The following is a 26,491-nucleotide window of genomic DNA, read 5'->3' as shown; positions in this document are numbered from 1 at the left end:
AGGCTCTGGACGCGCAGGCTTAGCGGCCGTGGCTCACGGGCCCAGCCGCTCCGCGGCATGTGGGATCCTCCCGGGCCGGGGCACGAACCCGCGTCCCCTGCATCGGCAGGCGGACTCTCAACCACTGTGCCACCAGGGAAGCCCCTATTTTTTTAAAAAAAATTTCTCTTGCTACTGCTCCCTCCCCTCAGCCTGAAAACATGTTCAATTCTCTTATTCTCTTGGTTTTCCTATTTCAGTTAGTGGTATTACCTTTCTAATCTTATTATCTTTTATTCAGGCAAGGGAGACAATAGGGAATCATCTCGGAGGCTTCACTTTCCTCAATTCAACATAACATGCTGCTGAGAATATCATACTGATTACTTACTTGTGTCAGGCACACTGCTAAGTACATTAGCTGCGTTTTCCCAGTCAATCTTTCACTGCACTGCATTATTTTTGTTTTATATGTAAGAAAAAAGAAACTTTGAGGTTCACAGCTAAGTGATGAAGTCACAATTTGAACTCAAGCCTGTTTATTTCCAAAGCTGGTGTCTTGATGTCTTTCCAGTTTGTCCTGTCCTGTCTTTTTCTACTGATGCTTCTCTAGCTCGCATCATCACAGTGGAAGCTCTGTTAGCAGATCCCCAATTAGCCAAATCACCTCATTAACAACACTTTCCGATCCTCTTTCACACTCAGCACTGGAGACTAGTAGGAGATTGTCTGCTACACTAAACTTTCCTGGTCCCATCAATTTAGTTGTATGTTTACCAAGAAACAGTTGTATTTTTGTTCACAAGCCAGTCAATGCAGTTGTACTTTTCAGTATGTTACAGCATTTAATTAAATACTATGTAAACCAATGAAACCTGAGTGTGAAAGAGAGCTGTTCCTATGAAAACTAAGTTGTAATCCTTTGGGAAGACTTGGTGAGAGTGAGTGGCTGAAAATATTATAATTCAAATAAGTATGAGAAAGGTGAACCAAACATAATTGGGAAAAGTTTGTAAAGCATGTGTTTAAGATTCTGCACTCTGCTCTTTGCTGCAATTTAGAGAAATGGAAACATGAGTGTGGCTCAGGAAAGAAAAATTATACAATTCCAATTAGCAAACTTATACTCAGAGGAAGGGCCTTTGGCACTCTATTATACAATTGCTGGATGAGTGTACTCATATATGTCTTAGGTTAAAAATATAATCTCTAAGGAAAGTGTATATATCTTTTCTTAATTCCCTACTTGTTAAAGCAAATGACTGATCAGATTCAGTCCCTGATTTCATTTAATGGGAGACCTTCCACCGTATCTCCCATTATCTCCCAAATAGTAACAGCTCGTTTTATCTGATCCCCTAGTCTTCAGTCATCATTTTCTCCATTCAGTTAACAAATATTTCTAGGAGCCTGCTAATTACCAGCATTACCTTCTTAAAACTCAGATCTAAGCCTCTCACTCCTCTACTCCCAATTACTCAATGCCTTTCCATTGTCTACATAATGAAGCTAAAATTACTTAGCAGAATATTAAAGACCTGCAGGGATCTGATTTCCACCCCCCTTTTTAGCTTCGGCTTCTTAACACAGCACTTCATGTCCTTTAACCACATCACTCCCACCCTGGCTCTTGCCCGAGCACATGACACCTTTCAGCATTCATCCTGAGAGAGGCTGGGGTGAACTTTATATTTGCGTTTCTCATCAATTTACTCATTATAGAAAATAGTAGTTAATGGTGAGAAATATATCGTTCATAGAAATTACATATTACAGAAAATGCTAAAAGCATCTGAATAAATTTTGCTGAATACACTTCAAGTTGTAAAGTCAAGAGTATCGCACAGTTATAGTCTGGGGGTGGAGGTGGGGGAGGGTTAACTTGTCTTTAAATAAGCAGAAGTTTAGATTTCCCTATACTCAAAATAATTTAGTAAAGGTTTAAAAGTCTGCATAGAAATGATGACTTGACTTTCCTTATCCAGTTGTCCAGTCAGGAAAAATATCTAGTTCCTAGGTGACAAATATCAATGGACGGTTGTCATTACTGTCCTCTGGCTTTTGTCCCTCTCATTCACATTCTTTCCCTGGGAGTCTTAACTCCTGTGGGCTGTCTTGGCTGCCACTACTGCAAAGAACTCTTTAAGTGTCCATCTCAGCTAGGGCACCTCTGTCAGTTCCACTCTTCTCTTTCCCATTGCCGTTGTGTGTTTTCCACGGCAAAACACCATCCAACCCACCAGAGTTTAAGACGGAACTTTCCTGGGACTTCCCTGGTGGTGCAGTGGTTAAGAATCTGCCTGCCAATGCAGGGGACACGGGTTTCAGGCCTGGTCCGGGACGATCCCACATGCCGCGGAGCAACTAAGCCTGTGAGCCACAACTACTGAACCTGCGCTCTAGAGCCCGTGAGCCACAACTACTGAGCCCACGTGCCACAACTACTGAAACCCCCGCGCCTAGAGCCCGTGCTCCACAACAAGAGAAGCCACCGCAATGAGAAGCCCGCGCACCGCAACAAAGACTAGCCCCCGCTCGCCGCAACTAGAGAAAGCCCGCGTGCAGCAACGAAGACCCAACGCAGCCAAAAATGAATAAATAAAATAAATAAATTTTTTAAAAAATAAAATAAAATGGAACTTTCCCAGCAAACTCACTTTCCTCCACTTTCTGTCTGGGGGACCACCACCTCAAGGTTTGGGAGTGATCTCTTTTGCTCTGGGGGATCTGTTCTGCTCTTTGCTCTTCCTTAGGCCACTGTTGTCCATTATTTCTTCCTATAAAGGTTGAATGATTAAGGGCTGTGAAAACTGTAAGCATACTTGCCCCCTTACTGTCAAACTTCTTGAAATATTTGTCCACACTCACTGTATTCATGTTGTTACTTCCTGTTCACTTCTCAACCCAGTGTAATACGGCTTCTGCCTCCAAAGTTTTACTGAAGCTGTTTGCATCGAGGTTGCCAATTACTGCCCTGTTGCTACATTTGATAGATGTGTCTCAGTTGTCAACCTAATTCCTTGTAGACTTTGATATTTAGACCACTTCTTCTACTTGAAATAAATCTTCCCCTCAGCTTCTGTGACCCTTCTTTATCTCACAGGCTACTTCATCATATTGTTCTTTTTAGGCTCCTTTCTCCTGCCTTTTAAAAAGTGTGTCTGTTCTTCAGAGTCCTGAGTCTTCTTGTCTACTCCCTCCATGTCCTCCTCTAAGCAATCTCATCAATTTCCATGGCTTATCTTACCACCTCTATGTCCACGACCACCAGCTCTGATTCTCCAGCCCCGTTCTTCACCTGAGCTCTCAAGGTGCGCTTATCTAACTGCCTCTTGAATATTCCACATGCACATCGACTTCAACCTGCCTGGGACTGAATTTACAAAAATGCAAAAAAATACTCCTTTTTCTCTTTTTTTTTCTTAGCGAATGGTACCACTGATCATCCAGTTACTCAAGCCTGAAACAAAGATAGCAGTCTTGACTTCTCTTTCTTCTTTATTCCCTAATCAATATCAAGGTTGTCAACTCTACTTTTGAAATATTTCTTAAATTCCACCACTTTTTCCATCCTTTCTGCACTATTATGGTTCAACCCACGATGATATCTCCCATCAATTTCTGCAGCAGTCTCTAAACGGGTTCCCTGCCTCCATGCTGGCCCCTCTCGAATCTGTTTTCCAGGCTGCAGCAAAATTCCTCTTTCTAAGCATACAAATTTAATCACATCGCTTCCCAACTCAAAATGCAAATCTTTCTTATGTCTTCTGCTTTTTCTTCTCCCTTCTCACTCCTCTAACTCTTGTCCCTCTCCACATCCCACTACCTCCATTGTTTAAATAAACACTTTTTTTCCATCCCTTGTGGCATCCGTTTTTCATGCAGACATTCCCAGCTCTTCAGCAAACCCACCAGCTCCCTTTCTTCAAGTCTCTCCTCAAGGTGAAAATGAGGAAACCTCATCCCTTATTGCAGCCGCGTCATCCATCTCTTGGACAAAGCTATCAGCTAACTTATAGCTAACGAAGGGCATGCCCAGATGGTCTCTTTTTATCCTCCTGCTGTACACGTTTTTCCAATCGTCCATTTGTCTGATCATATTTCCTAATTGTCTACAATGTCAAATTGTCTATAAGAAATGGGCAACCCATGATCTCCCCTCCAAAATAATACAGCACAGATCAGGTTAAGAAGCCTTCTCTCAGAGCCTTGAGATTCCTGTCAGACCTCAGGCTCACCACAATAGCATGGTGGTAAGCTTTCTAGACTTCCTTGAGCCATAGTTATACCTCACATACAGGAAAAATTAATGATCAGCTAACCCCACAAATCTCTCAACCTTCTACTTTTAAAGGGTCATATCATGTTAAAAAGAATTAGGCCCCTTAGGGCTTGTCATTTTACATAGTCCCTCCGTTCAAGAATGGTTCCCATTTTAAATCTAAAATATGGCACAAACGAACCTATCTACAAAACAGAAACAGACTCACAGACATAGAGAACAGACCTCTGGTTGCCAAGGGAGAGGAGGAGGGAGAGGGATGGACTGGGAGTTTGGGGTTAGTAGATGCAAACTATTACATTTAGAATGGATAAACAACAAGGTCCTACTGTACAGCCCAGGGAACTATATTCAATATCCTGTGATTAAACCATAATGGAAAAGAATATAAAAAAAGAATGTCTATATGTGTATAACTCAGTCACTTTGCTGTACAGCAGTAATTAACACAGCATTGTAAATCAACTATACTCCAATAAAAATATACATATAAACAAGAATCGTTCCCATTTTAAAAGATTTTAATAAGATGAGAAATATTCTAGGATAAATTTGCAGTCTCCCCACCTCCCATCCTCTCCCAGGGTAAAGAAGAGGGTGGCCTTACCTGTGATTGGTCAGTGGCTGCAGGTGACTCTGCCTTGCGTCAGGAATGTCATTGTTTTCCTCACTCACTACAGCCTAAAGATTTGGCAACAGGGCTGGTGCTTATATATGGAAGGAAGCTAATCATTTCATTCTTTTGTTGGAACATTTTCCTACCCACTTGCAAATAATCTTCCCTTTCCTTTAACAGCTCCTCTCTGAAGAGACCAACAATAGCACTTTCATGAGAAGAGCTGTGGTCGGAGCCCAGGAGGAGACAACGGAAGGCTGGGACCAGGGGTCTGGGCTACAGGTCAGTGTCCACTGGCTTCTGGCTAACTGGCTCCCAGTCTCTCCAAAGGGAGCTCTTAACAGAGGCAGATGGAGACTTCCGTTTAATTCCATGTGGTATAAAAAAATGTTAATTGTTTCACCCATAAAGGCAGTCATGTTTCTATAACAATGGCTTCATTCAGGGCTGTCGAGAGTCATTATTGCCAGTTCCTTTGGGGACTTTATGAGCAATCATTTTCTTGGTCTGAAGCAAAAGAAGAATCAGAACACAAGGCTCTCTTTTTCCATTTTTGTTTTCAAAATATAAAAAGAGACATCACCTGAGTGCTTTAATCATGAGCACCTTTGTGATGACACTGGAAGCGGGGTGGGGGTGGGGGTGGGGGGCGGGGTGCTCTATGCACCTCTGACCTGTAAAGTCTTAGCACTTTAATCACTTTTGATGCCCTTTCACAGAGAAATTAACAGGTCAATAAAGACAGGTCATAGAAGGGGCAGGTAATAAACCAAGATGTGGATACTGTTACATACCATATGGCAACTCTTGATAATACAGAATGGCTGGAAATTTCAAGAAAAGGCTCATCCATTCTGAGAGAGATTCTATGTTTATTGTTCTCTAACATTTCCAGTATACATCTGGAAATTTAAGAGCAGAGCTGCCATATATGGGATCTGATCAGAGGGGTGAGTAGGGCTGAAATCAGACAGATTCTTTGGCCAGCAAGCCTTACACCCTGACTTCCTCTAATTCATATATATGGGCTAGTGGAAGCTCTGTTTCAGAGAGTAGATAATAGGAAATTAACAAATAATATAAATATTCAATAGTAAGATACTGGTTGAAAAATAAATATAAAATCATTGGGACTTCCCTGGTGGCGCAGAGGTTAAGAATTCGCCTGCCAATGCAGGAGACAAGGGTTCGATCCCTGGTCCGGGAAGATCCCACATGCCGCGGAGCAACTAAGCCCGTGTGCCACAATTACTGAGCCCGTGCGCTACAACTACTGAAGCCCATGTGCCTAGAGCCCGTGGTCCACAACAAGAGAAGCCACTGCAATGGGAAGCCCACGCACTACAACGAAGAGTAGCCCCCGCTCACAGCAACTAGAGAAAGCCCGCTCGCAGCAACGAAGGCCCAACACAGCCAAAAATAAATTTTAAAAAATCATTAAACAAAATCATTAAAGCAATGGTGTATATGAATATAACTACATGGAAAAGCAGGTTAAAAATAGAATATAATATATAACCCCATTTTTGTGAAAAAAATATATGTAAATACACAGAAATACAAACATATACTATATATGTGTATATGTATACAGTCATACAGTCTATCTAATTATCTATTCAGGAAAAAAAATTGGAAGACACACCAAACCGCTGACTGCAGTTGTCTTCATCAGATAAGTTTTTGAGAGACGTGACTTTTTTCTTCTGCTGAAGAAAGTGTACTAACTCTGTGTGTGTGTGTGTGTGTGTGTGTGTGTGTAAGAGAAAGAGAGATATGGTTATTTTTTATGTGATTTTTAAAAAAGTTAAAACCCCAAATAATGGATTGGGGCTTACAAAATAACAACTAATAATATCAATAGTTACTTTAAAAGAGATAATTGTGAACTAGAAACCTGAAATAGTGTTTAAAACTACCTGGGCAAGTTAAAAAGAAAGTCTAAATGGTCTGAGGACAAAGTATTATTGACTGTTTGATTTGTCAGTTTTCCAACTGTAATAACTGTGGCTTTATGACAACATTTTCATAAGCCAAAAATAGCTGTTAAAGTGAATCATCAGTTTAGAAAGGTAATTATAAAGTAATTCCACCTCTGATATTGATTGCGTTCAACAATTCCATTCAGAAGAGTAATATTATATTCCCTTTACTCTAAGCCATTTGTTACTACAACATTCAAAGAGATATAGTGTATAAAGGAATTATATATTTTGGACTCTGCATTAGTTTTATTAGGAAAATGGGGGAAAGGAGGTGTGTTTAGATGTGGCTTCCTTTCCGTGACTTCTCCCTTTGGAAGAATTACATTCTGGTTAATCCCTGAGGCAAGAGTCTGAGGCTAATATTTATCAACACATGTTAGAGTGTCTACCAGGCATCATATTGGTACATTTAACATTCACACCAATCCTGTAAGATAGGTATTTACCATTTAAGAGACCAAGGCTCAGAGGAATTTCCTAACTTCCCCGTGGTCATGCAGCCAGTAAGGTGGTGGTCCCAAGATTCATACTCAAGACTTTCTGACACCAAAGACTCTGCTCTTTCCAATTAGGCCACAGTTATAACAGTCCATGATGATAGATTGTATTGTTTTTTAATATTATTCAATCTCCCCTTTTCTATAAGAAGATTATACATCCTGCCCCATTGCCTTTGGTTCTGGTTGTGTGGCCTGCTTTGGCCATTGGAGTGTGAGCAGATGTGATGAACACCACATACTTTAAGAGGCATCATGGGCTTTTGTGATCTCACTTGCTCTTTTCCCTCTGTCATATGAATGTCCCAAATATGGAAGCTCCTTCAATATGGGTCCCAGAATGTGAAGACTCGTGGAGCAGAGCTGAGCAGGGTCTTGGCGGCTGCCAACACAAAGCCGCCAAAATGTGAACAAATGTGCATTCGTTTTCTATTGTTGCAAACAAATTACCACAAACTTAGCACCTTAAAACCACAATGTATCATCTCACAGTTTCTGTAGGTCAGATGTGTGGGCATGGGGCTATCGGATACCGTGCTCAGCATCTCACTGGGCTGAGATCAAGGTGTCAGCAGCTGTTCTCCCTGGGCTTTGGAGTTCTCTTCTGAGCTCACTGGTCATTGACAGAACTTATTTCTTTGTGGTTGTAGGACTGAGGTCCTGTTTTCTTGCTGGCTGTGGGCCAGGGGTTGCTCTCAGTTCCTAGGGGCTGTTCTCAGGTCTTTTTCAGTGTGTCTTCTTTCATCCTCAAGCCAGTAATAGAACTCTGAATCTCCTTCCTGTCAAGTCTCTGACCAGAAGACACTCTGCTTTTAAAGGGTTCAGGTAATTAGCTTAGGTCCACCCAGATAATCTCCTTACCTTCAAGTCAACTGATTCATAAAGAGGAGGTCCCAAGGAAGCCAGCAGGGCCAGAGCCTGTGCAACTGCCAGCTCCATAAGGGGGTCTGGCGTGGCGCTTCTGGGGACCCTGGGTGGTGTGGGAAGGAGCTGGGCGGGAAGGGCCAGTGTCAGGACAGAGGCACACGCAGGGGCTGGACCTGGAGGGCAAGGAGCCCAGCACAATCTGCAAGATCCCTTTTCCATGTAAGGTAACACAATCACAGGAGTAACACCAAGGGATGGAGACCATGGGGGCCTTGTTAGAATTCTGCATAGCACAAAGAGAAAACTGTGTTGAAAGCCACAGAGATTTTGGAAGATTGATTTTTACTGTACCAAAACTGACTAATGCAACTGGCTACCTGAAATTGTATGTCTGCGCATATAAAAAGGGCATACGTATGGGCACCAAGGGGGGAAAGCAGCGGCGGGTGGTGGTGGTGGTGTGCTGAATTGGGCGATTGGGATTGACATGTATACACTGATGTGTATAAAATGATGACTAATAAAAAAAAAGATGTTAAAAAAACAAATAAAAAAAAGAAAAGGGCACAATGCATAAGGGGCAGCTCAATGAATTTTCACAAAATGAACACACCTGTACAACCACCACCCAGATTAAACAAATAAACTAAAACAAATAGACAAAACCCAGAAAATTATTAACAACACAGAAACCCCTTTTCATTTCCCAGCCCCTAAGATAACCACAATCCTATCTTCTAACACCATACATTATTTTTGCCTGCTTTTGAAATCTTACAAATGCGTTCTGATTTCCTTCTATTAATACTGTATCTATGAATTTCACTTCTTTTTTTGCGTGCAGTTTTAGTCCCCTTCCTGTATAATATTCCATTATGTGGATATTCCACAGATTTCCATTCTACTCTTGTTGATAGGCATTTGGTTAGTCTCCAGTTTTTAGCTATTACAAATAATGTTGCCCAAACTGTTTCTGCTGAGCTTCTCTCTCTCCCTGTCCCTCTCCCAACCCCCCTCCTTCCTCCCTTCCTTTTTTCTTTCTTTCTTGCTTTTCTTTCTCTCTCTTTCTTTTTCTTTCTTTCGGATGCCTTTCTATCTTAGATCTAACCTTCCCTCTCCCTAAAACGGAGGGAACCCAATTTCCTAATGTCAATAACTTTCAAAGTTAATGTTTAAGAAACCCTCTCTGAAAGATTATTTGGAAAATCCCAACAAATGGATTCAGACCAAGAATGTAGGGAAATGAAGGAGGGGTAAAAAACAAGATATGATTTCATACCCTTGGCTTATCTCAGGGCAGAAACTGCTTGGGTGAGACCAAGATCATTTCAGCCATCACTCTGAGTGGAGCCATGCAGTGTAGTGGGAAATGGGGTAGACCTGAGGCACCATTTAGGGCTCTGAATCGGTTCCTTCTTCTAGCTGATAACATTGGCAAGTCACTACCTCTCTGAGCTTCATTCCCTCCATCTGTCATGGAGGCAGTGGTAACCTTCCATTGAGATGTTTTGGTTCCTTCTAACACTTCTACCCCTTATTTGGAAAGCAACAACACATTTTGCCACAGCCCCAGTGCACCATCTGTTCTCTGGTCTTCTCTGCCTTGCTTGTGCCCCAGAAAACTGGCCTCTGTAGACTGCATCACCTGGTTCTCTTACTGATTTGCTTCGAACTGGGTTCAGCCAATGGCAGTCACTGGCAAGACATTGGAGGGAAAGCAGGGAAAGAGGTTGGATTATTCCCCTGCACACACACAGCACCCTCCCTGCCCCACTGTTGTTCAGGGGTGGCTGCATTCCTCCCAGGCCACAGCTCTAGCGACGACTTGTCTCCAGACACCTTTGTCTCTCTTCTACCTTTTTTAAAAATTAAAAAAAAAATTTTTTTAAGATGTGCCACATATTTTATTTTATTTTTAAATTAATTTTTATTGGAGTATAGTTGATTTATGATGTTAGTGTTAGTTTCTGCTGTACAGCAAAGTGAATCAGTTATACATATACATATATCCACTCTTTTTGGATTCTTTTCCCATACAGGTCATTACAGAGTATTGGGTAGAGTTCCCTGTGCTATACAGTAGGTCCTTATTAGTTATCTATTTTATATAGTAGTGTGTATATGTCAATACCAGTCTCCCAATTTATCCCTCCCCCTTCTTTCCCCCCCAGTAACCATAAGATTGTTTACTACATCTGTGACTCTATTTCTGTTTTGTAAATAAGTTCATTTGTACCATTTTTTTAGATTCCACATATAAGTGATATCATATGATATTTGTCTTTCTCTGTCTGACTTACTTCACTCAGTATGACAATCCCTAGGTCCATCCATGTTGCTGCAAATGGCATTATTTAATTCTTTTTAATGGTTGAGTAATATTCCACTGTATATACGTACCACATCTTTATCCATTCCTCTGTCAATGGACATTTAGGTTGCTTCCATGTCCTGGCTATTGTAAATAGTGCTGCAATGAATATTGGGGTACATGTATCTTTTCAAATTATGGTTTTCTCTGGATATATGCCCAGGGGTGGGATTGCTGGATCATATGGTAGCTCTATTTTTAGTTTTTTAGTCCCTCTTCTACTTTAAACTTAAAGGTGATCATGATTTCTCATTCATTGGTGCTCCACCATCCCTTGTTTTCTTAACCCAGTCTCTATATCTGTAAACAGTCCCTTTATTATACTGTCTTCAGGCTTAAGCCATTTGAAGTGGATCAGCCTTTCCTGCAATGCCCCTGATACTAGAGGAGGGAGCCTAATCATATTGTCAAACATGATGGGGAACTGGAAACAGTATCAAAAGCTGGAGGCCTACTATGGAGAACAGTATGGAGGTTCCTTAAAAAACTAAAACTAGAACTACCATATGACCCAGCAATCCCACTACTGGGCATATACCCTGAGAAAACCATAATTCAAAAAGATACATGCACCCCAATGTTCACTGCAGCACTATTTACAATAGCCAGGTCACGGAATAAACCTAAATGCCCATTGACAGATAAATGGATAAAGATGTGGCACATATATATACAATGGAATATTACTCAGCCATAAAAAGAAATGAAATTGAGTTATTTGTAGTGAGGTGGATGGACCTAGAGTTTGTCATACAGAGTGAAGTAAGTGAGAAAGAGAAAAACAAATACCGTATGCTAACACATATATATGGAATCTAAAAAAATAAAAAGAAATGGCTCTGATGAACCTAAGGTCAGGACAGGAATAAAGACGCAGACCTAGAGAATGGACTTGAGGACACGGGGACGGGGAAGGGTAAGCTGGGGCGAAGTGAGAGAGTGGCATTGACATATATACACTACCAAGTGTAAAATAGATAGCTAGTGGGAAGTAGCCGCATAGCACAGGGCGATCAGCTCAGTGATTTGTGACCACCTAGAGGGGTGGGATAGGGAGGGTGGGAGGGAGGGAGAGGCAAGAGGGAGGAGATATGAGGATATATGTATATGTATAGCTGATTCACTTTGTTATAAAGCAGAAACTAACACACCCTTGTAAAGCAATTATACTCCAATAAAGATGTTTAAAAAAAAAAAGAAAAAAAAAAGCTGGAGGCCAAAGAAAACCAGGGATTTAAAGAACCAGAGAGATGAGATGGAGAAATGATGAATCATAGTAGAGTCATGTGAGCAGTTTCTATAGTCTCTGCTAAGTTCTTTACATGCATGGCATTTAAACTTCACTATAACGCTATGAGTTAATATAATTACCTAATCTAGAGGTGAGGAAACTATGCCTTAGAGTGGTTAAGTAATTTGTTGAGATTCACTCTTTAGTAACTGACAGAGCTAAGATTTGAATCCAGGACATTTTACCTCCCAAACCCCTGCTCTTAACTAGAACAGAAACTTACTTTCTATTGCAGAAACAAGAGCTGTGGTTGACTGCTAGCTTTACATACTTTCAAGACTTAGTATGTGGCATGGCTGTGTCTCGAAGACACATATGGGACAGATAATTTGGAGATATTTAGCAAGTTTATATGAGTTTGGATGAATACAGAGTTGGAAGGTTGCGATGGGAGCAGCTGGCATCTCTTCTCTGCGTCACTTTCTGCTCTCAAAGCTTTGGCAACTCCCCATTGACCCCCAAATAAAATCCAGCCTCCTTTTCCTGTCCTTTAGGGTTCTCTGCAATCATACTATAACTTCCCTTTGGGGATTATCTCCCACCCATCACACACTCAGCTTGCTCTGATCAAACTGACTTGTTCTTTGTGGTTCACTTGTTTCTTTATGAAGTTGCCTTCTCTCTATTTTTCTCCTATGAAATCCTCTTAAGCCTTTCTGTCCCACTTCAGATCTTTTCTTATCACCTCCGCCACAAGTTACCACCCCTCCCTCTTCTGAACATTGACAGCTTTGTTTACACTACTTTCTCTGCACATATCATATGCTGCTTGGACTTCTAGTTGCCTACATTCATCTGTCTTAGACATTAGGAGCTTAGACGACGGGGAACACAAAGATGAGGAAAACAAAACCCCTGCCCCCAGGGTGGTAAGAACACAAAGAACTGTAAATACCATTGCCTCTGTATATTTGGGGATTTTACTTTAGGCAACTGATAAGAACTTTGGGCATGTAAAAGAGTAAATGTTCACATATAGTTGAGGGAATCAGGGAGGGTTTCTTGGATAAAAAGACATTTGTATGTACCTGGAACTCTGGTTGGGCTGTCTACCATCATAAGTTGGGGAGGGCATTCTTTGGAGAGACAGAAGCCTAAGATAGCTTCAAAAATGTTGCTTTCATTGTGCATCCCAGTATCTCTGGTAATTAATGAAACTAGTAATACTGTCTATCGTTTACTGAGTGCTTAACACATGCCAGACGTTGTGTTAAGTGCTGTTTGTACCTTATTTCATCTAATTCTCGTAAGAGCCTCCCCATTTTACAAATGAGAAAACCAAGGCTTAAAGAGTTTTGGTAACTTGTCCGAAGTGGCCCACTTAGTCAGTGGCAGAGCTGAAACTTATACCTATATCTAACTGATTAGAAAGTCCAGAGATGAAATATGAGGCCACATTGCCTTTCTTGTTACAACTTGATATAATATATATTCCTTCTTTATGCATCTACCACCAATATTCCAGAGAAAATTCAAACCCTCAAAGAGGTATATGGAGCCAACATAATCCTCACATAATATTTATAAACTGACAAATTTTAAGGAATCTAGTTATTTACAATGGATGTCTGAGAGTTCTTTTTTAAAATAATATTTCAAAACAACATTCCATTTATCTTCTATTATATTGGGGCATTAAAATTATGCCTCTTTAATCTTAGGTACAAAACAACTTCCAAAATGTCTTTGAGTGATATAGGTTTTCTCTTGAAATATTTTCTAAAAATAAAATATGGTCCTACAGTAATTATGTTAATCACCATTCAAATCATGGTCTCTATTTAAATTCAAAACTGTATCTAGTGAGTTAAAAAAAATTGGTCTTTGATATTTTTATCAGGATAAAAAAATGTCACAGTGCCTCCCAAATTTACAAATGACCTTATGGGATATGGGCGAAATTTACCAAAAACAATGAGCTTCCATTTTCCAGATGCTCAAGCAATGAGCATTAACATTGGAGTTTCCTGGGTGCAAGTTATAAACTAGTACAAGCTGAAAAGGAAATGTCAGTATTTTTTTTTCTTGTCATAAAACCTTTTTTTCCCCGATGTTATGAAATGTTTCTGTGCCCAGTGTGGGAACAGTAATGAATTTTCATATTAACAAAATATGACCGTGCATCAAGATGTTGACAATTATGTGACGTATAATCTTCAGCCCCAGGATGAATTGAAGAGGCAGTCACCACGTTGCAGTGTTAGCAAAGGAGCGCTGAAGTAAGGTCAGCTTGAGGACAGATTGCTAGCAAAATCTGCTAAAAAAGTGAGAGAGAGAGAGAGAGAGAGAGAGAGAGAGAGGCTTCCAGGGGTAGATTATTTTCTACCAATAGGCAGAAGGATGGCAGGTGTTCACAAGTGTGGTACCACCAATTAGAGTGCTTTTCTCCGGCCTCTCGGTGGATGCCTTGCTTTGGTGCAGAGAAGCGGCTCTGGAGAACTACAGGAAGTGTTAGCTTTAGTAGAGACACCACGTTGCAGTGTTAGCAAAGGAGCGCTGAAGTAAGGTCAGCTTGAGGACAGATTGCTAGCAAAATCTGCTAAAAAAGTGAGAGAGAGAGAGAGAGAGAGAGAGAGAGAGGCTTCCAGGGGTAGATTATTTTCTACCAATAGGCAGAAGGATGGCAGGTGTTCACAAGTGTGGTACCACCAATTAGAGTGCTTTTCTCCGGCCTCTCGGTGGATGCCTTGCTTTGGTGCAGAGAAGCGGCTCTGGAGAACTACAGGAAGTGTTAGCTTTAGTAGAGACCGCAGTGCTAAAGATTTGGGGGAAAAAAGTCACATCTGAAAGACATAAAGTTTGGAATTGTCGGGGCTTTGGTTCTGTTCAGAACTAAAAGTAGCCGGAAACGAAAGGGCAACGGAAGGTGGAGTCCTTGAAGTCTTATCCAATCGCTATTGGATGCATGCTTCAACATATGGACTTTTGGGCAATATTAACAAACCGTTTTTCAGATCAATTATTCTTGTAAGAAATGTAGAGGGCTGAAAACATCTCCCAGAATGACCACAATAGCCTATTGTTAGACTTGTCAGAAATTAGACCGTAAAATGGGTAAAAGTTTGATTTGTTTAAACTATTTTTCACTCCCTAGAAAATACCGCCAGCATCATGAACATCAGTGGTCTGATAAATATCACGTATCTCACGGAACAAGACTTAGGGTGACCAACTATCCTGGTTTTTCTGGGACTGAGGAGTTTCCCCAGGACATGTGACTTCCAGTGCCTCTGAAACCACCACTAGCCTGGGGCAGTACCAGGCAAACATAGATGGTTGGTCAGCCAACAGTAAGATCAAATGTTTCACTTTCTGTTGCATATGCTAAATTGATATGCAATTTAGAAGTGCTAAGAACAACAAAAAACGGCTCTTTTATTTTTAAGCTACTAACTTCTATTCCATTTTTTAAATTACAGATTTGTTGGAAAGCTAAATGATTTTTTTTAGAAATAAAATAATGCAATAAAATATTACCTTCTTTTATAAACTGAAGATTGTTTTTCATAGCTTATAAGGAGTCATTCAGTCATTTCATTACTTTAAAGCACATGAAAGCTTTTGCTTTAAACATAGAACAAATAAATAAACCAACCCCAAAACACGAAATGCTATGACTCCTGAAAACTAATACACTGAAAGAGAAGATATAGCGATATGGGCGAGAGCTATTGCATTGGTGATGCCCGTGATTCTGACTGGGGCTCTGTCCTGTGATGTGTTGAAAAGAAGGGCTCAAAGAAGCTGAGAAGCAGCATTGTATGTGGGGATACAGCAGGTAGCTGCACATAGGGATTGATGAAAGGAAATGATGGGAAGGGTTGAGCTGCTCAACTCCACTTCCTCGCACTTGGGCCTCCTTGACAGAGGATAAGCTGCAATTGAAGCGGGAAGAATAGGGGGATAGAACCTAGAAATGCACACCAAGACCTGAAGATCATCCTTTTTTTTTTTGTACTTAAGAGCAGGGCTTCAGGCAATTCTGTTTATTGCATTAGAATTTAATAATAGCTGAGTGATTTTAAAAATACATTTTAGAAGGAACATTGCACATGTTTGTGATTCATGCTAATTTAAAATATAAGGTGTTCTATTTTCATTCCTTGCTTTTTATTGTGCTAATTGTACCTAAATGGAAAATGTTTAACTTTTGTCAAATGAATGGAGCTGGATACAAAGCAAGATGGCAATCGTGGTTTTGATTTCTTTTAAAGGGCGTATTTTACATACACCAAGAAAAATTAAGTAAATTAAATTTACTAAATGTTATTAGTGTAAGTTATTTCCAGGTTGGAAAATAGCAAAGTTCAATTTTATTTTGTATTATTTCCCATTTCTCTAAAATGAATGTGCATTATTTTTAGAGTAGAACTAATAGTCTTTCAGCAAACATTCTTCTTCAAGAAAAACGAAACATTTTGATTACTTTCATTTTCTCTATTAGATAAAGTGATAAATTAATAAGCATTTCTTGACTATTGCATACAAATAAAGAAGAAGGCATTATCAATACTCTCAAAAAGTGTAAAATATATCAGGAAAGGCAGACTGAACCTGAAAAAAGAAAATCATAAATATTAGATTGTGATAATAAAAGTCAATGTTATTCAAGTTCATTCATTAAAAAAGCAATTTTAGTATTATTTTGTGCTATGTACGACATCATACATATACTGAAAAAAAAAAATCACTGATTATTAGCATCTGCCTGCATTTTAGAGTACAAAATATGTTCCAGAAAGTGCCCCCTTGCAAAAGCTTTATACATAATTTTCCAAAGCAGCATTTAGTTCTAAAATAACCCAATTTGCCCCAAACATTGATGAATGCTCACCCTATCTTCAATCACTTAGAACTCTCCATTTGTCATTCATCTCACTAATAGGTGTCTGTGTTGAATCTCCTTATTTATAGAGTCAGTGGAAAACCAAACCAAATGTAAAAGGAGAAAAGGACCACATTTGCAGAACTTTAAAATCATCTTTGGATTCTAATTGGATCTACTCTGATTACCATTCTAATCATTTGAGTCAGTCATTTGCATTTTGAGCTGAGATAGATCACCCATAATGTGATACTTCTTTTTACTCATCTGTAAAATGGAAATAAAGCTGATCACATAGAATGAAGGTGATGCTATATCTTCCACTTGCTGAGAAAAATTACCTTCTCTAAAAAAGTCTTTGTGGGAAAATTAAACATCAAAACAATTATAATGATTGGCCACTAAGTTTTTAAAGGATAAGATAGTCTTTTTTTTCTCTGCACCCAAATAAATGGAAACATAAAAAACAAGAGACTGGGGCTTCCCTGGTGGCGCAGTGGTTGCGCGTCCGCCTGCCGATGCAGGGTAACCGGGTTCGCGCCCCGGTCTGGGAGGATCCCACATGCCGCGGAGCGGCTGGGCCCGTGAGCCATGGCCGCAGAGCCTGCGCGTCCGGAGCCTGTGCTCCGCGACGGGAGAGGCCACAACAGAGGGAGGCCCGCATACCACAAAAAAAAAAAAAAAAAACAAGAGACTGTTCCCTAAATAGAAGAACCAAAAATAGTTTTTCACCTTCCCTAAGAAATCAAGCTTGTTTTTGTTACTATGGCAACAGGTTGTCAGTTGAAGACTAGAGTTTCTCTGGTCTGCCTGATTATTGAGTAGAAGGAAATAGAATATTTTATTAGTATTATTTTTATTTTAAAATAAAAAATCAATGTCTTTATGCTCTTGAATGGTTGGAATACAGGTACAGTAATAGGAACCACAGTGCAAAATGAATTTGGGCACTAAATAAGGGAGCTAGGCTCAAGGCACAGAGTATGCCATCCGTGACCTGCTGGTAGCTGGGCAGTGATCTCTTGGTTGTCCTGACTGGACTCGGAGTCCCTTCACTTGGCCTTGTTGCCCTCTCCCTGGTGGGAAATACTGGGTCAGTAATAACGTGTGGATGAAAATCCATTCCCTCACCAATCAACAAGTACTTATTGAGTGCATACTACATACCAGGTACTATTTCAGTACCTGACACAGTGTTTGAATACATGGACAAAATTACTACCTGGACTCACATTCTTGTGGTGGAAACAGGCCAAAAGCAAACGGGTTAAACCCATAAATAATATCAGACAGTAAGAGCAGCTATGAAGAAATATAAAGCATATTAAGCATTAGGAAGATTTTTGAAAGAAGAGGGAAATCCTGACAAACTAAAAGCTTCAAGAAAACCATAATATTTTAATTTACCTATAACTAGGCCTGATAGATGTAGATTACATATGCATATACCAGTACATCAGCCATTTTCTTTAAATGAATATAGATTGAATAGGACCCTCTATGTGTCAGGTACTCGGATCATTGCTGGGAAAAGTGAGACCTCGACTCAGATCTAGAGCTTAAAATATTCAAGGCCCTAATACTGCTAATGGAATCCCCAAATTTGAGACCTCCAATTCTTTTAGGACTCTATATTTTGTCCCTCTCTTGAGTAAATTCCTTAAAGTTTTCCAAGTATGCTTTATTGCTCTAAAAAAATATCTTTGGGATATTTTCATGTAGTTTCTTACAGAAAAAAAGGTTGAAATTTTCACTGTCTAGCTTACCATTTTACATAGAAAGTTCTTTTGTGGAACTCATGACTTTGGGAAGTAGTAATGGAAGAAGATATACGTGAATTTTGAAAGAATTTGAACAGTTTTATGAACGGCAGATCCATTCCTAGCAACTAAGAAAAGCTGAAAGGTTTGGAGTGTGCATTCTGCTAAGGAGCCTGTAAAACAGAGGTTGCACTGTGGGATGAAGAGAATTAGGAACGGCATACAGTTAGGAAGGAAAACCAAACCCTCCCTTCCCTGCTGAGGTTGTGCTGGCAATAGATGACAGAGCTGCAGGAACACTGGACCACCCACTGTGTCAATTCCTGTGTTCTTATCTGACTGTATTTTTTCTTTATTGTCTCATAAAGAACCTTGCACTGACTTGGCGACTTTGCTGGACAACGCGTAAGTGTTATATTTTTATGCGGCCATAAAACAACTGCAGCGATTGCGGTAAGCACACTTATCTGCTTTTTTCATAATCAACGTTGGGCATGGATTATAACTGTTTGCTCTCTTTACCTGGATTGAAGATCATATTCTGCAAATAATTCTAAGGTGCTTTATAAATACTGTATGCAGCCAAATAGAAATGTTTGTTTTACAACAATAGCCAAGCTTGAGCAAAACAGGGTGTTCACACCGAACTCTTGGGAAATCCTGATTCTAGAAACTTGCGCAGATACATTTCTAAGGGTTACAAGCTGTTCCCTTCCTCCTCTAAAGTTTTTTGTTTGTTTGGGTTTTTTGTTTGTTTTGTTTTGTTTTGTTTCAAGTACTTGTTAATCTTCAGACCATCAGGGTCATGTCCTATTGTCCTTGAGTTAACCTTGCTATCCGGGATTGGAACACGACTGTATTGTGTCAGGTGCCTCTGAGAAAGAACCTCATCAAGCTGAACAGAGAAAGAACCTCATCAAGCTGAACAGTTGACAGAGTTGAGACCTACAGCATTTCTGATGAAACCTTAGGAAAAAACTACACAAAGGAGCTTGTCCGGCTCTGAGCCCTGTGCCCAGACCTCTCTTTTCCACTCGCAATCCTCCACGTACCCCCATTAACTCTCTTCACACAGAGGCATTTGTGGTCCTTTCCAATTCAGAGAATATTGCAATAGGAGCACCATTAGCACGAGTTCTGGGTGGTGGAACTTGGTGTTTCAGCCCATTTCTTCTGACAGTACGGCCTGTACCGAGGCGGGCAGCGGCAGTCCTTTGGAAGATCCTGCCAGTCGGCTAATTAGTGGCAGAACCCACATGTGCACAGGGGATATTATGACATTTTCCCTCTGAAAGATTATTTCTATTCACATTCTAAATTCTGAAACATTGAAGTCAAAATGTTAATAGGCTAACGAGCCTGACTATAATTTTTTTTCAGATTTGGAAACTGATTTTATTATATTGTAGAATTAACACATTCTCCTTTTCCTTCTACATTAATTAATTTATTTTGAAATGTACAGACTGTGGAGATTGTATAAACTGTAATTTACACCATCTCAGCATCGCCCTGTGTTTGCTTCAGGTTTACAGCATTGATCTGCCTCGTTCAAGTTTTCTTTGTTATCCTTAATTTCCAGCCATGCCTGGATATGGGCTCTTTTGCCTTCCTTTTTTATTTATTCACTTCCACAATCCAGACCAAGGCTCAGCTGTTTCCTTTAGCTGCCATTTAGTCCTCAGAAGAGCAAGGCTCTACTTTGACTTTTGAAATACTTGTCTGCCTTCAGTACTTTACCAGTTTATATTATTTTGGTCAGGTCATCATGACATACTGCATCATTTCTTAAGTTGTTTTCTTGCATCCCTGCCTGTAATTCTATTTGATTAGAGATATAAGGGGCAGAGTCACTTTGGCCTTACATTTGAATAAAATCTGCTCTCTCGCAAGGTGTGTGTGTGTGTGTGTGTGTGTGTGTGTGTGGTGAAGGCTGGTGGTGGGGTGATGAGGTGAAGAAGAAAAGCTGGGGAGAAAACATTCTTATGCCTGTGGTATCAGCAGCTTCTCTCAATCCAAGGAAGGATTTGAAATATACCATCAACACCCTTGCCCTTCGATTCCTGAAAGACTCTGGAATCGAATTGGGCAATCTCCCATTGAGATTTCCCAGAAAATAGGGAGGTTCCCCAGAAATTGCTTACAGAGCAGCCTGGGTTTCTCTCCAAATCTAGGCAGTCTTGGGCTGCTTAGCAAAAAAAGCAAAGAGATTTCTGGAAGTAGGAATTTGCTCTGGTAATGCCCCACACCTGTCCAGGCTTTTTTTTTTTTTTTTTTTAATTTAAATTTTATTTTAAATTTCAGCCTATTTGAAATGGTTAATTTTTCAAATCTCCTCGGGAACCTGTATCATGTGGGGCGGAGGGAAGCAATGGGCGAGAGAGGGAGGATACAGACGTTCAAATACGATTGATTGAAAATGTATGGAAGTGAGCAAGTCAAGCTCTTTCTTTTCATTGATGGTGAATGATCTGTACACAGTGGGCACTCAGAAAACATTTAATTTAAAAATATTTAATATTTAATGTTTATAGCTTACCAAAAAAGCTTTTGGTGGGGATACAAATATATGTAAGCTAAAATGTTTTAAAGTAATTTCCAGAACTCTGTAAAGCAACCATCAGGCAGAGGTGGACTAACCAGCACTCAGCAAGAACCAAGAAAGGGATGGAATGAGGAAGACAGGAAAATCCTGCTTAGCACGTTCTTCAGGGGCCACTGCCTGGGCAGTGAACTGGCATCTCCAATGTTCCACCCTAATTTGGTTTCATGACCCCAGGCTTTGAAGGGTCACCTTGAAAGATGATCTCAGCCCCAGATGCCATGGTCGCTGACCTGGCATGACCTCTCCCACATCTGTGTAGGCCGCTGAGCTAAGGAAGTTTTCACACTCTCGGATCCCAGTAACTCTGTGGGTATCCCTGTCCTGGTTAGGATCTTCCTGCAGGCTCTTGTCCCTGCTGACCCACACCTAACAGGAAGCATGAAATCGGGCAGAAGCTATTTGCCTCTGTACTCTGCCACATCCCTTAGCCCGCCTCCTCTGTACCCCAGGAAGCATGTCCCCTGAAGGTGCAGTCTGGCCAAGTACCAATGCCATTCAAACCAGGACAGAGAGAAGCTGGGAAGTTTCTGTCCTCTCCTAATCCTCCCACCCCAACCTCAGCAGATGAGGACAAGAGATCCAGAAATCTGGGGGTAATCACTATGTGACCTGTGCCATACCAGGCCCTTCTGTATGTCTGCGTCTATGCCTTGGACTTCCACTGGACACGTCAGTGCCCTGATGTCCCTCCTTACCCTCAGCTCGGCTGGCTAGCTGGGACCCACCACCCTGCCTCACTTTTACTCAGCCCTGTTGCATTGTCTCCAGTCTTTCAACAGACCGATCACATGGCCCCACTATGAATGCATGGGTCTCACTCCCCGGAGTCCTGCCCGCCCCCCCACTGTTCTGGTACTCCTGTGGGTATCTACCTAGGCTGCACGAGAACTTGATGTGGCCACACTCACTTTTGACTGCATATTCAGGCTATTGGCTATTTTCTGGGAGGTCAGAGCCATAGCTGGGTCGGTTTTCAGGATTGTAGTTCTTGTTTCCTCTTCTTGCCTACCGGCATTTGCCACCGAGGTCCCAGCATACATTCATGCATCTGGGCGCAGGGTGAGAGCACACGCCCTTCTTTTCTGCCTGTTAGAGCTGTTACGTGACACACTGTCCGGACCTCATGCTGCCCCTAGCTGGCTGTAGTCCTCTCCAGCGCGCTGCAAGCAGGCTGGCCCCGTGGTCTTGATGCTCCTAATTCCTCTCCGGTAACGAGTGATGTCCTGGCGGGACAGAGGTCCTTTCAAGTCATTATTGTTCTTAGTGATTCTTTTACTTTACCAGTCAGCATCCTGGCTTATTCCCTCATCTTCACATAACCAGGTGAATCTGGCCAAGCTGCCTCAATTTATTGTGCTCAGTAAACGTTGGTTGCCAAGATTTGCCCAGTTATGGTGTGCCTTGTAAGTTGTGCTGTCTCTGAGAAACTCAATGAAAATGCACTGAGCTAAGACAAACAAATGGGGTGATAGTAAATGGCTTTAAAATGGGTTTATGAAAAATATCAACAGAGAGTTCCTTTATATAGTTTTCTGGTGCATTCCTAACTACTGACAGAGATAGAGAGACAGAGAAACAGTGTCAAGAACATTACTGATAGACAGTTAAGCAGACAGAAAGACAAAGTATATTTAAATCAATAGGACTTGATTTCCGAAGTTTTATTCAGTCACAGCTAGACAGTAAGAGCAGATTAAAGAAAAGCTACATTAGAGACTCGTTTGTGTATCACAGATGAAGATTTCTATATTCTCCTTAAACCTCTAACTCTCTCTCTTTTTTTTTTTTTTGTTTTTTTTTGCGGTACGCGGGCCTCTCACCACTGTGGCCTCTCCCGTTGCGGAGCACAGGCTCCGGACGCGCAGGCTCAGCGGCCACGGCTCACGGGCCCAGCCGCTCCGCGGCATGTGGGTACTTCCCGGCCCGGAGCACGAACCCGTGTCCCCTGCCGGCATGTGGGTTCTTCCCGGACCGGGGCACGAACCCGCGTCCCCTGCATCGGCAGGCGGACTCTCAACCACTGCGCCACCAGGGAAGCCCTCCATGTCCTCTTAATGCTGGAATAAACATAAGCCACTGTCAATCTCATCCTCCATTTCTTTTTTTTTTAATTAAAATTTTAAAAAATAGAAGTATAGTTTGTTTACAATATTATATTAGTTTCAGGTGTACAGCATAGTGATTCAGTATTTTTACAGCTCACACGCCATTAAAAGTTATTACAAGATAACAGCTGTAATTCCCTGTGCCATATCCTCATTGCTTGTCTATCTTATATATAATAGTTTGTGTTTCTTAATCCCCTACCCCTAATTTGCCCCTCCCCACTTCCCTCTCCCGTTTGGTAACCATTAGTTTTGCTTTCTACATCTCTGAGACTGTTTCTGTTTTGCACATACATTCATTTGTATTATTTTTTAGATTCCACACGTAAGCAATAGCATACAGTATTATAATGTCTGTACACTGACTCCTCAGCCTTTTTCTCTGGGATGCAGTGTGGTGAAATGGGGGCATGAATATGGCTTTGGGGCCTAAAAGTCTGTATGTGCCACTTGTTAGCAGAATGGCCTATAACTAGATACATTACTTATCTAGGCGTAAAATAAATAGATAACCTGTTGAAGGCATCTGTAAAATGAGGACTACCATGTATCACTGGGACCTTTTAATGACCAGATGATGAAATTTCTGTAATAGAACTTGCAGGGTGTCCAGCTCAACACATAGCAGTTTCTTATCCCTTCTTTCTTCCCTTTTCATAGTTTCTCCCAAAGGAAGGGAAGAGCATCTCCAAGGCTGTCAAGCCTCTTGTGCTGACCTATTGCCCCAGCTCTCCCACAGTGGGCTCCCTCACACATCTGCCCCCATCCCCCACTATAAAGCGTGCTATCTCCCTCTCCCCAGGCACTTTCTCTTCTGCCTTTGATGGGTTCTTGAAAATAAATTCTACCTATATTTTTTTCTTAATTTCTGATGATTTTCTTCTTTTCAAAGCCAATATACGAAAATGAGTGGTGTGTTTTCACCACCAATTTTCTCACTACATGTCATCTCCTTAATTCTTAATGGCTTGCACAGACTTTTAAGTCCCTCTAGAAGGACATTTCCAGAGTCTGGAATGCTGTTCTTCTGGCTTGGTGGGGTTACGAGTAACTTTGAAGTGTTGTCCGTGCTCATCAGACGATAGGAGTGTTTTTGCATGTATAAAGCGTTAAATACATTAGAAGTATGGTATTGAAAAGGCTGCCTTGGAGAATAAAAGAAGATACAAGGAATTCAGGTCATAACATTTGAAAATTATGTAATCTTATATTTTCATCAGCACTAAAAAATTGTATTTTTGAAGCAGGATATAATCTCTAAATTGGCCAATATAATATCCTATAGGAAATGAACTTTAGATATATATGAACAAGAAAGACAGAAGAAAGAAAGAAGGAGGAAAAGAAAGAAAGGAAGGAAGAAAGTGAATTGTGTTAGTGTCCCTTTAAGAAACATCTGTTATTATTTTGACCTGTTTTGCATAGACTGAAACCCTTCCAGAAGCATCATACGTTATACATTTGGTAAATTACAGCACTTTTACCTAATTGCTCCTTTAGGAGCTAATGACCCCATTTGCTGCTTTGTCTAAGACACCTGATGTAATCAGCACAGAAAGGGTGTGCTCAGTCTCATACACTGCCTAGAAAATTTGCATTTAGTTCAAAATTAAGTGCAATTTCAAAGTGTCTTTTTAAAAAAAAATCTAATCAATCTAGTATACTGTAGGCATTGCTGAAACAACACATTCACTAAAATTTGTGAAGGTGACTTTGGTGAACGGATTTTTATCTTTAAATAGACTCAGCTTGCTGTATATGCAAAATGACTACTTGTGCAGAATCAACCATGGAAATTCACTGAACATACCCTTTGCTCTCATAACATTGAAAATCACAGCATAACCTGAAGGACCTCATTTAGTTAAGAAATCAGTGTGTGATTTATACAGGTACCATGCAGAAACCTTATCATGGGTCTATGCCCAGCGTGCTTTTCTGTTATAATTATTATTTGTAGAGGTCGATTTGTGGTTTGGATTGTCTTTTATTTTTGAATGAATACTTGATTTCTTGGCCAATAAAAAATGTGTAAGCGTCGTATAGTTTAAAAATAACTGTCTGTAAAAAGATGAATAGTATAGTTCAAAACTATTTCTATATTCACAGAATCTGAGAATTGCAGAGCTGGAGAGACCTAAAAAAATAATATATTCCAATGCCCTTATTAGACAAGCATGCAAAGAGAGGCCCATGAGAGACCAAGTGACTTGCCAAGGTCTGTTTCTCCCTGCAAACTTGTGACCAAATTAGGATAAGAACCTAGTTTATGAGATACTTGTTTCCACGGAAAATACACACTTATGAAGGGACTTTTAAAGAATTTAAAAATCACTTTATCCAACTCATAATAATATAATGCATAAGTAAACAGACTTATGTTGGAAAACCATTATTCTAATTAGTTGTTTTTGTATATACAGAGTATCCTTTTCCAACTGAATTTTGTGTTGTCACATTTCTTTTAAGTGAAAATGAGTAATTCAATAATTCTTGTCATCTGGAGTCTCACAGACTAAGGATTTAATTAGTTCCACTGATAGAAGAAAAATGTCTTAGGCAAGTGTGGTGTATGAAAATTATAATGAGAAAGTTTACCTACATACTATAATCACCTACAAGTATTCGCCATTTATATATAAATATAGCCAGTGGATTGTTAGTTTTGCTAATTACAGACAATATTTATCGATTCATTATAAGATATTATCTACTAGTTTAACCTAGCTTTGGTGGTTATTTATAACTGAAAAGACTGAAAGTGGTAGAGTTGAATATAGACTATATTTTAATTCTAACTTTTCACTCACATCAGTCTGTATTACAGTATACAGTGTTTTATAGTATAACAACTCAAGAGGATTTGCTTATGGTGATATTTCTCTGAAATGTGTGTTCTTGCTGCATATTTTTAGTCTACTTTTTCCTCCTATAATAATCAAAGCCAGGGAGTATTGAAAAACCAGACCTTTGGGTTAACACACATGGGTAGCTGACACCATCAGTCTTAACACAGGTGCCTCCCTAAGGGGCTTCGATAAAATCGCAAGTTACAAAAAATAAAAAAGAAATCCCGGGGCCAGGTTGGGTACTGGCAGTCCATCAACAGGAAAGCAGAAGACCATTTAAAAGTAGACTAGATCCTATAAACCAAGATGAATTGGGGAAGGTAGAACTATCAAATGACAAATAAGAAATCAGAGCAACAGGAGAGGGCTGTGAGAGCTCAGAGGGAGCTGAGAGGCAGGTAAAGGCTAGGATGGTTTCTGTACCCATTTACGAACACTGACCTCTAATTGCCATGGGCT

The 26,491-nt window shown here is 40.4% G+C and overlaps 1 protein-coding gene across 2 annotated transcripts in view; it reads left to right on the top strand.

Moving 5' to 3' along the window:
- The window catches only part of LMNTD1 (lamin tail domain containing 1), a 468,403-nt gene that overhangs the window by 303,991 nt on the left and 137,921 nt on the right, over positions 1 to 26,491 (top strand). Inside the window, exon 8 of one of the 2 annotated variants that reach the window (XM_055085516.1) lies at positions 5,058 to 5,159. In XM_055085516.1, coding sequence (XP_054941491.1) covers positions 5,058 to 5,159 — 102 coding nt within the window. Of the gene's footprint in view, positions 1 to 5,057; positions 5,160 to 25,380; positions 25,402 to 26,491 lie in introns of those variants that run through there. The other variant, XM_028491104.2, reaches the window with a different exon arrangement.

The sequence above is a fragment of the Physeter macrocephalus genome, chromosome 6, assembly GCF_002837175.3.
Source record: "Physeter macrocephalus isolate SW-GA chromosome 6, ASM283717v5, whole genome shotgun sequence".
In the NCBI taxonomy this organism is placed as follows: Eukaryota; Metazoa; Chordata; class Mammalia; order Artiodactyla; family Physeteridae; genus Physeter; species Physeter macrocephalus.
The sequence above is the reverse complement of the archived record's forward strand: the minus strand, read 5'-3'. Positions and strand labels throughout refer to the sequence as shown.